Raw genomic sequence first — 10680 nt, 5'->3', positions numbered from 1 at the left:
AATTTGGCTGGAACATGTATTGACACATATACTTACACCCAACTCTTCTGCTATACTTTCACATTTTATTCCAAATGTGGGATTATTTTAACCCTTGTGCTATTTTAGATGACCCCACCCTTACATTGGCGTGTTCTCCCTACCATGACAAAGGTGGATAAAGGTGGAAAGATTTCATGTAATCCATGGACACCAGTGAAGATCACAAATCATTGAAGAAAAAAGGTTAAGCGCACTGTCTAGTGGGTCTAGATGACCCAACTCCTAATGTTAAAATGCCTAGGATAGCACATTTATCATCTGACCATTCATAGATTATATAAAATGAATTCTCAGGAAGCCTCACTACTACAAAGAAATAAGGTTGTATAATTGACTCAATTCAAATGTCCTTAAATTTTGTGCTGTCTGTTTCACAGCTGATAAACTGCGGCTCTAACATTTGTGTCTCTAACGTTGTGTCTCTGTTTTTGCAGCTGTTGGTATTACAATTACACAGATGTGGAATTCCATTAATATTGTTGGGAACATTTTGAGACTAGAGCCAGTATAAACAGATCACAATATAATGTATTTTTTTCTTATAAATTAGAAATAATTTTAAAAAGTAAGATTCTTTACTGTAATAAAGGTTGGCCAGATTGAACATGTTTCTCTTAAAATGCAGTTAGATAACTCTGCCACTAGGTGGCTCCCAACAGTCACGTCCAGTGAAAAATGCAAGGATTGTGATGATGCAGGTACCAAAACCTTCTTTGTGCTTTAAAACTGTTTGTCAATATTAATTAGAATTATGGGCTGAAAAAAAACTAACTACAAAAGAAAATTTTCACTTTTCTTGTTTACAAATCTTTTGAATTGGGTTTTGAGGTTTCTTCCAACACTCCTGAACTCCAGATATGAATTTATTTTTCTCACAAATCTGCAGTATGATGTTTGACTGATTGTGCAGCAGCTGGAGTTAATCCCAAGAGAAGGCCGCTGGGAATGAATCCAGATGTTGGCCGCGTGCGCAGGAAGAGGGGAACAAATCAACAGTGGATGAACAGGTCTGACCAGAAGGCCTGATGCCTGCGCGCCCACAGCAGACAATCTGCCCATAGAAAAAAGCAAATCTAGATGAAACAAACTGTTCTCTCCCACAAAAACACATTTCTCTTTTTCCTGCTTGTTTTAATTTGGCCTCCAGTTCTACTGAAAAAGAAACGCGACTGTATTTTTTCTGTCTTTTATTATAGAGGGGGAGGAAAATACACCATCTTTCCCTTGGTTTTTTCTCTTTTTTTCGTTTTACATAAAACCACACACATTTTTTACAATATAATTTCACTTAATTCTTTATTCTTTAATATTAATTTCACGATATATAATAACGAGTTTGAGATATACATTCCATCTTTTTGAAACCACAAGAACACACTACACTTACGGTTTTGACATTTCCACAGAACCCGTTGGATTGCACAGAATGAAAAATGTCTGAATGCGCAATTTTCCACTTGAGTAATCTTACCTTTTTTTCCTATTCAGACACCGAATTTTCTAGAAGAGAGTCTCTCATGTTGGTTGAAAAGCTGGTCACGTGGTTCTGAATCCATCCTGGTAAATTGGGAGTATAATAGTTCATATTTTGGTCCATATCTGGACAGAATTTGGACTATGTGGGGGAGTGGGGGTTATAGCTAAAAAATAAAATAAAATAAATAAAAAAGCCTATATGAAAGCGTTCACACATCTGAACCAAAATGTGCGTTGTGTTTTATTGTTTCTACTAAATTCTGCTTGAGATATCATACATTCAATGCATAGTTTGTATAGCTGCTATGTTCTGGTGTTTTTCCACTTCATTAAAAAATACCCAAATGTCTCTCTTCTAACAAATCTTTAATTTTTTTTTTGGGGAGGGGGTGACTTTAATCGCATCCAAATTTCACTGCTTTTTATCCCATTGTTTTATACCGTTTTCTTTTGTTGGTTTGTGGTTTTAACACCAATTTTCAAGTCTTTGGGACGATTAACGTGCGATTTTTTTTATCCCTTAGTCTACCCTCAACACAAGCTTTTCTGATCATCATCATTAAATCATAGTGTGTCCAACCATCACAAACTCATGAAGTCTCTGGTGGGGAGGCACCACAAAGATCCACGAAAAGGCAAAATGCCCTTTTTGCAATTTCTTCTACATTGTAAACGGTCACTCCACTGAAAAAAAAAAGTTTTTTTCTTTTAACTCGCATATTTTTTTACAACACGTTTTGTCTGTATGGTGCTCTGTTGATGTTTGAAATTCCATAAGTGCCGCCACGTTTGAGTGTGAATTTTTACGATAGTGCATGAGTGCAAACGCGAGCTCCGTGCGCGCTTTGACGCATGAGTTAAGCGGGGTGAGGGGGGGGGGGGGCAGCGTTTGCCGCGTACCTGTCTTTTAATGTTTTCACTAAATGGTGATTAGCACTTAACACCTAGTTCCGTCGATGACTTGCATCTATTCTTCTATGTTGTATTTGAAAGCCTCTATGAGCCCCTCAACTGAATGGATGAAGCCAGATATGCTGCATATACCGCCTATTACAAAGATGGACACGTCGAAGAAAACCTGGTGCCATAGCAGCTTTCTCCATAAAAGCTTGAGGTGGAAGATACTTGGAAGCAGAAAGCAGAGGCCTGCGCCGGTCAGACTGCCTGTGAGGCCCATGAGAAGGGCGAAATGCGGCACGTAGATGGCCATGAGCAAGGTGAACACAACAAGACTACATCGGAGGGTCAGTCCCCACGATTTTAGGCGTCCATCGCCTCCGTAGCAGTCTGGAAAGAACGCACGTCCCCCATCATGAAAAAATGTTTTCTCAAATACCTCAACGGCAGCGAAAAATGGCAGCGGATAGGAGAGCAAAGCTTTGGCCACAAGGAAAAGGTTGACGACGGCGCGGATTCCCGGGGGCAGGTTGTCTGTGATCACCTCCTTGGTCTCGTCGGCCCAGGTCAAGTAGGCCACTAAGGCGAAGAGGCCCTTGAGGATGCAGGCAGCGATGTGAGTCCATTTCATCATGCAGTGGAACTCGCTGGGTTTCTGCATGTTCCCCTCCAGAGACGGCAGGAAGATCTGCGAGGTGTAGCTGAACACGATAATCCCAATGGAGATGGGGAACTTCTTGACGTCGATGTAAAACTTGACCTTGTCCCAGGCCCAGTCTCTCGCCCTCGAGAGGCAGTAGGCCACCACCAGCACGTTAATGACAAAGTGGGCCAGCGTGCACAGCAGGCTGAACTTGGAGACGGCTTTCAGGTTCTTGAGGAAGGCGCACGGGAGGAGAGCGACGGTGGCGATGATGGCCCACGACTTCTGCGAGATCGGCATGTTTGGGAAGCTGTTGTACATGAGATTACCGCTGACCACCACGTACAGGATGCACGTCATCACAAGCTCGATGATTTGGGCTACATTCACGATATGGCCACCTAAAGTCGGGAATCTGGGCGCGCAGCAAGCGTTGGCAATGTCCACATAAGAGTCCCTCACACGGACGAGCTGCCCGTCTTCGTCCTCCTCGTACAAGCAGGCGATGAGGATTTTCCCGGTGTAACAACACACAACAGCGGCAAAAATAATGAGAAACAGTCCGAGGTATCCTCCGTGCAAGATGGCGTAGGGCAACCCGAGGACAAACATGCCCTAAAAGGAGAAAAAGAAGGACCAAACATTTTGTTCATGTCAGGTTGTTTTTTACATCAATATAATACTACAAATGTTTCTTTTTTTATTATTGTATCTGTATTTGAGCATCCACTTGGTGTGGGGTTGCTCGGTGCTCCTTTTCTACCATTTTTTCATGTTGTGGGTTTTCCACTTGGCTCTGAGCGCATCCACGCGTCTCTGACATCATCACGGCTCAGAGGAGACACGCTTTGACGTCATAGCGGCTGCCGTGACCGCAGCTCCGCTCAGACATAAAAACGAGCTGCGTGGAGAGATCTTTGTCGCATTCAGACGCAGTTTCACAGCAGGAAACAGCTTTGAAAAAGGACTCAATTCCCAGGCGCATGATCACGAGCACAAAAAAGAGCTTCACAAGAGTTTTATTAAATATACTTTTACAAACTTAGGTGCTATAAAGGGGTACAATTTAGCTCCAAAAACAAGTGGAAATTTTGGTTTCATTTAATGTAGAGAAATCGTCGATGCGAGACGGTGGGAGAAAGGCGCAAAGAGCACCAGACTCCCTTTTTGGTAGTTAAAAAATGCAGTTTTATGTTAATTCATATAGAATTAATTTGTTTAAAAATCTTTAAAACCACAAGCGGATGATAAGCATTTGTATATTTTATTAACAAAGCATTTTCATGCATGGATCACAACTGTCACAGTTGCTGTGGCTCACCAGCCAATTAGAACCGAGCGCTTTTCCTGTGCCTCTTTACCTGGATTGCGTTCGTGACGTTCCAGCCCGCCTCCCATGCAGTGATTTTTGGTTTGACTTCGGTCAGCTCGTTGGGCAGTCCTCCGTCCTTTGAGGCAGAGTTTGGAGGACCGGTGCCATCCCTCTGATAGTGGCTGTCCCCCTCCAGTGCGTCCCCGTCTCCGCTCCCTTCTCCTCCAACCTCATCCGATGTCAAAATGTCCATCTGCATGCCTTGTCGGTGGTCGTAGTCCAGGTCATCGCAGGCAACGAAGCCCAGAGCCTCTTCGTCGGTGGCGGCCTGAAAGCCCATCCTGGCGAACATGCCGCTCACCTTTGCCTGGGATTTGTTGGACACAGCATTGGCTGCGTTCGTCAGTTTATTAGAGAGCTTGCCTCTGATTAACGTCGCCATTTCGGTCTTCTGTCGATTCTTTACGGTCTTCTGGTCGATGAATTGATCCAGTCAGTAAAAAACGAGGCTACTTTGGAACACAGCTCCTTGTTCTGTGCGTGAAAAGAAGCCACCAAAACGAGCACAATTGTTGGTTCAAGACACAGATGGTTTTCAGTTGCTATCTCCAATTTTTGTTGGATGTGCGTCCGCTGCTCTGGATTCTCCTCAGGTTCATGTCACCTTCAGACGTCGATGCTCCCGTTTCGCATCCTGACTGCGCTCTGATGCTCGAGGAGAAGCGCTTCCGTTCAGACTCCGAAGCGACGCAGCGGTGTGCGCAAAAGCTTTACGCACGGCGAAAAGGCGGGCAGCGGGTTCCTATAGGGCCGCGCGCCTTTTTTCTTTTCTTCGTTTTTCCTCCAAGGTGGATGATATCTAGAAGCGTTTCCCTGAAGTTCCTTGTCGGTGTTCAGATGCTTCACTAATGCCAATGCGGTACCGTGGCGCACGGCGGGGAGGGAGGTGTGGAAGCAGGGAGGGGACAAGTGTCCTCATCAGCCTGCCAATACAAAGCATGTCTCCAGCCCTGCCAGGGCCTCATCAGAAAAAAAGAAAAACCGAGAGAGATTTGCTGCATTTCTAGGGGAGGTGCTTGAAGTACCCCAACTACCCTTTCCCAACCCATGATCTATAATGCCTCATCCTGGTGTCCAATGGCATTCCGGGGGCCTCAATTCTTGCATAACTTTACTCATATAAAAGAGGGCTGATGTTTGACCAAACCACAAGCGCTTTGGACCAGACTATATGACACCAGAGCAAAAGGATCTGTTGTTTAAAAATGTAATGAAACCATTATCCATTTCAGGAAAGAGGACGTGGAGTATCTGAGAAATTTCCGCTGTAAGGACGTGGATCGGGTTTTAGGGTGCGCGTTGGGGTTGTTTCTCAAGAACCATAAAATATTTTTGTGCACTCTACTGTGGGTAAATTGTGGTAAGATGTTCCACTCGAGAAATTACGGCGTGGTATTTTTATTTTGAGTGAATTAGAATTTTGATCTTCATGTGCTGCATCGGCTCTAGCCTTCACGCGGCGCTCATTGACGAACTCATTCATGGCTGTGACAGTGGGCCATTCCTGGACACGATGTGACATTCTGACCCACAAAAGTGTTTTCAGTGAAGCAAACATGAATTGTTTTTTATTTTTATTTATTTATGTTGATTATAATTATAATTTGACAAAGCTGAAACCTTGACAAAGATTATGTTATAGCGCACGGAAACATATTTCTACTTATATTTGCGCTATTTGCGTATGCAAACAAACGTGGAATTAATATACGTTTTCAGGCAATTAATTTTTTCCGAATTTGTCTTGACGCATTCAGCCACACACTGATATTGCAGTCTGTTAATGATGCAGACGACTGAATAAAAAGCAAAGAGCCACACTGATGCAACCCGCTTGTTTGCATGCCTTGTCAGTAGTACTTTGTGTCTGCCGTGCTCTATGTTTCCTCAGGCTACAGTATCACGGTTCCTTACTACAGAACTGATGCCACGTCGGTTTAAAGCGCGTAATAGCTGGGATTCCCATCAGCAACCTGCACCGTTTTTGTGCATTAAAATTGCGCAATTTTATTGAAATTGAACTAAACAGATTGGTACATGATCGGACGCTTTCTTTGATATGACATCTCAGCAAGCCTCCAACCCACCAAAACAATCTCATCCAAGAGGTGTAATTTATTTATAAAAAATATTTTCACATTAAAATATAAGTCTTCTTCTTACCGATCACAAACGTTAAATGAAAGGCACGCAGAGATCTTATCCAAATTCTGTTGAAATAAACTTTCGATTATATTTATTTTGTATCTTTTGATCAATTGTTATTTGTTCACTGAAAATAATATGCACCGAAGTGATTCCACTCACTAACACGCCGAGAATGCAGGCCGAACACTGTCGGGCCTGTTCCTCAAGTAAAACCGTTAGACCGAGGCGCAAATGCTTTCGTGCTTTTTTGTGCGTAAGTACGTGTTCCCCGTCATTTTATTTTGCTATGTACTCGATGTTGGGAATGAAAAGGGTTGCTCTCTGTGCCCTGAATGAAAGAGTTAATGACAGAGCCTGTTATCAGCGGGCTGCAGACCTGCTCTGATCTGCGCTCTGCGCTGTCTGATGGAGTGAGCCGCAAGATGAAAAGAACAGCCCTGACACTGCAGCCAGCAGGTTAAAGCAGCCTCAGGCCTTCTTTCCCAGCACACCATACAACAACTGAAATAATAATAATAATAATAATAATAATAATAATAATAATAATAATAATAATAATAATAATAATAATAATAATAATAATAATAATCAGTCGTGTTTTGCCACCGTTTAAGTTTTCACATTTTTTAGATTACAAAAACATTGAAGGCTATGACTTAAAAGCTTTCTGTTAAAGAAAATAAGTATTTGTTATTAAAAGAGATAGATAGATAGATAGATAGATAGATAGATAGATAGATAGATAGATAGATAGATAGATAGATAGATAGATAGATAGATAGATAGATAGATAGATAGATAGATAGATAGATAGATAGATAGATAGATAGATAGATAGATAGATAGATTTCCATCCACAATTCTTTTTCTCAATGCATAGATGCATAGAACTGGAATTAAATTAAAAAGTATGCAATGCAATGAGGTGGAAGTGCTTCATATTGTGCGTATTTTTTTCGAGCGCGCGTGCAAACAATGACTTGTGAGAGCAGCTTATCACCTCCAATCAGACTGTCGCCCCCCAGGAGGATCCTCTTCTCTGTCCACTCTGATATGAACAATTAGAGCTCCTTATCTGTGTCAAATGCGTTTGAACCACATGTCCACTTTTACTGATGGTCACAAAAATACCCCCCCCCCACTCACAAGCCACCCCCCCCCCCAGCATTTGCCCCCCCCTCTCTCCCCTTTTTTTAAATTACACACATGGGTGAGCTGGCACAAGGTTCTCCGTCTCGATGTAACTGCAGGCCACCCCCACCCTGGACTCCATACGCCGACATCAGCACTCCCACCACCAATCCACTATAACAAACGAATACATGCGTGCTAAAATTCATGTTGCATTGAACTGTTATAAAAAATATAGTGCAAAAGAGGACATTTTGTTGGGAAAATGCAACATTCTAGCAGCGGTGCATGTGGAAGTCTGTGCAGCTCAGAGAGAAGAGCCTTACACCAAACATTTCCCAGCTCGACCCAGATAATAGAGCATCTGAGCCACGGAAGCTGAGCGCAAAATTAAACGCTCAATGCTGGCGCCCTATATATGGTTGGGATTTTTTAAAAGCACTCTTCCCTCGGCACATTCTACCATTTAACCCCACGATGCTCCTGCCACCGCGTCTATTCGTCAACCCAGTGAGGCAGAAAATACCATCAACACCCATCAACTGAGAGAGGACAGGAAAAAGGCTCTCCGCGCTCCCCGGGGACTTCAGGAGGGAAATTAGCCCACATCAGACTAATCAGAGGACCTCAGAGCCCATTAACATTTGCATCACAATCAGGCACTACATGGCCTACCTTACGTTTAGACTGCGTGTTTTTGATACAAATATGTCATCTCTATAGCAGGACAGGAGGAAGAGTGGATTTCAGCACTATGGACAGAGATTGGCTGCATTTGCGCAGCGATCTGTACCGAAACTGCCGCGGAATCAAGTCTCTCGTGGTTTGTGTGAATTCATCTAATATCAGGTTACATATTCTTCATCTGAGCATTTCAAATGTCTTTTTGCGAAATAACGAAAGAGTTTGTGAGACAAACATTGTGATTTCCTCCTCTCGGTGCGCTCCAGCCGCCGCCCACTTCCACAGACGTTTAAGGTGGCCCACAGCGGTAAACCAAAAGCCTTTTCATTACTCCTAATGCGTCTGTTTAATGGTTTATTATCGGCTCCCAAGAGACTTTCTCATGGAGAAGGGTTGGAATAAGTCCTGCATGGTGGCTGTGGTATAATGTCCACTAATCTATCCATCCATATTCTGTGGTGAATTTTTTTTTTCTTCACTGCTTCTCTTGTTTTGGATTTGAAACGCTCCCCAGACGCAGTTTGCTGTTAACTCACAGTGACTCCCCGCTCTCCATCAACCCTTGACGCCCCCCACCCTCCCATCTACTCCGCCGTCCGGGATCACTCTCCTGCTGCGACACATTAACATTGTAATTGCCTTTTTTCAGCACAATAAATGGAGCCAGTCCGCCGGGACGCAAGCACGGCCCGAGGCTGCCACAGAGCTGTGGCATCGATTTTTCAGAACCTTTTGGTTGTAGAAGTGCAGGCCTGATCTGGACTTGGATGTTCTTCTTGCTGAGGCTGCTGGGATCAGCTGAACATGTGAGGATAGCCTGAAGGCATGTCAGAGCAATTTTAGAAGAACAAAGACAAACTGCTTTTAAAGGACTAATGCTTAGAAAACAGAAAGTTAGTGCAAATGGCGAAGTCTTCTTTGTTGATCAAGACGTTGTGACCATCATTAGCTGTCACAGTGTGTTCCACGTGTCCCATGGAAGTGACCACGATGTTGTTACTTAAACATGTTTATCTGTGTGTTGACATGGGTGTAAAGTTGCTGTAGTGCTAGTGTGTGTGGCCTTGGAAGTCAATGTCAATAAAGGAGCAGACCTCAGTGGGCCCTCAGCTGACAGATAACAGTTTTGTTCTCATTAAAATTTCATGTCATGGATGCAGCATGGCACTAAAAGAAACTTCCTGGCTAGAATGAGATTTAAAGAATTGCAGACCAATGAGCGACGATAAAAGAGGAAGAACCTGGAGGCACAACATTAAATTATCAGTCCTTACGGTCTCTTATCTGGATGCACATCTATTAATTAAGCCTCCTAATTGATTGTATAGAAAGAAAGAAAGTCTAAATCTACTGGCACATCAATCATGAACATAAAGGCCCGTACACACCGGGACGAATATTCGCCAGGCGTTATTCGCCAGCGTTTTTCGCCACGTTTTTTGTGTTCACACCCAGGCGATTTTCGCTGACGATGAGTGGAGTGAACATGCAATTTCATTCCCTGACATTAGATGGCGCTTAATGTAAACAGAAATACTCCTGTACACAAGGTGGCGCTGCGCAACTTTACGCTTCTTAAAGTCGCTTTTCACTCAGAAGAAGAGAGCAAGTATTTACACGCTTGTCAGAATCAAACAAAGAAAACATGAATATTTCAAGCACCAGTAGCTCCAACTGGTGCTTGGTTCGGGGATATTTTAGAATGTCCGTCATTATTGCTTCGCGGCTGTGTAGACGCTACTTGGCGTCTATCTTCTTCGCTGGTATGTGTGCTCAGCAAGGCAGTTTTGTGTTTGAGCGCCCCCAAGTTGTGTTTTACTGTAACTTCAGAAGCTCCAGACACGTGAGCAAAAGTGCCATTCTCATTGGTCGAGTAGATTTCGACGCGACGCTTTGAAAAAAAAAAAACGAACCCGAGGCGTTTTTTTTTTTGACGCTTTAACGCGTGGCGTTTTTTCGCGTCGGTGTGCACACTCTCGTTGGTGCCCTTTGTTTAGTCACGAGGCGTTAAACGTCGGCGAAAATCGCCGGCGAAATTCGTCTCGGTGTGAACAGGCCTAAAGGCCCGTACACACCGGGACGAATATTCGCCAGGCGTTATTCGCCAGCGTTTTTCGCCACGTTTTTTGTGTTCACACCCAGGCGATTTTCGCTGACGATGAGTGGAGTGAACATGCAATTTCATTCCCTGACACTAGATGGCGCTTAATGTAAAACAGAAATACTCCTGTACACAAGGTGGCGCTGCGCAACTTTACGCTTCTTAAAGTCGCTTTTCACTCGGAAG

The 10680-nt window shown here is 43.5% G+C and overlaps 1 protein-coding gene across 1 annotated transcript; it reads right to left on the bottom strand.

The window, feature by feature from the left end:
* Positions 1-1309: 1309 nt before the first annotated feature.
* On the bottom strand, positions 1310-5487 carry slc32a1 (solute carrier family 32 member 1). Its single transcript, XM_004068693.5, has 2 exons — positions 4420-5487; positions 1310-3673 (listed from the first exon to the last, which is right to left on the bottom strand). The coding sequence occupies exons 1-2, from the start codon at positions 4810-4812 to the stop codon at positions 2486-2488; spliced, it is 1581 nt and encodes a 526-aa protein (XP_004068741.1). The 5' UTR covers positions 4813-5487; the 3' UTR covers positions 1310-2485.
* Between the last annotated feature and the right edge of the window lie 5193 nt (positions 5488-10680).

Source organism: Oryzias latipes, chromosome 5 (genome assembly GCF_053564925.1).
Source record: "Oryzias latipes strain Hd-rR chromosome 5, Olatipes_Hd-rR_3.1".
NCBI lineage: Eukaryota > Metazoa > Chordata > Actinopteri > Beloniformes > Adrianichthyidae > Oryzias > Oryzias latipes.
The sequence above is the reverse complement of the archived record's forward strand: the minus strand, read 5'-3'. Positions and strand labels throughout refer to the sequence as shown.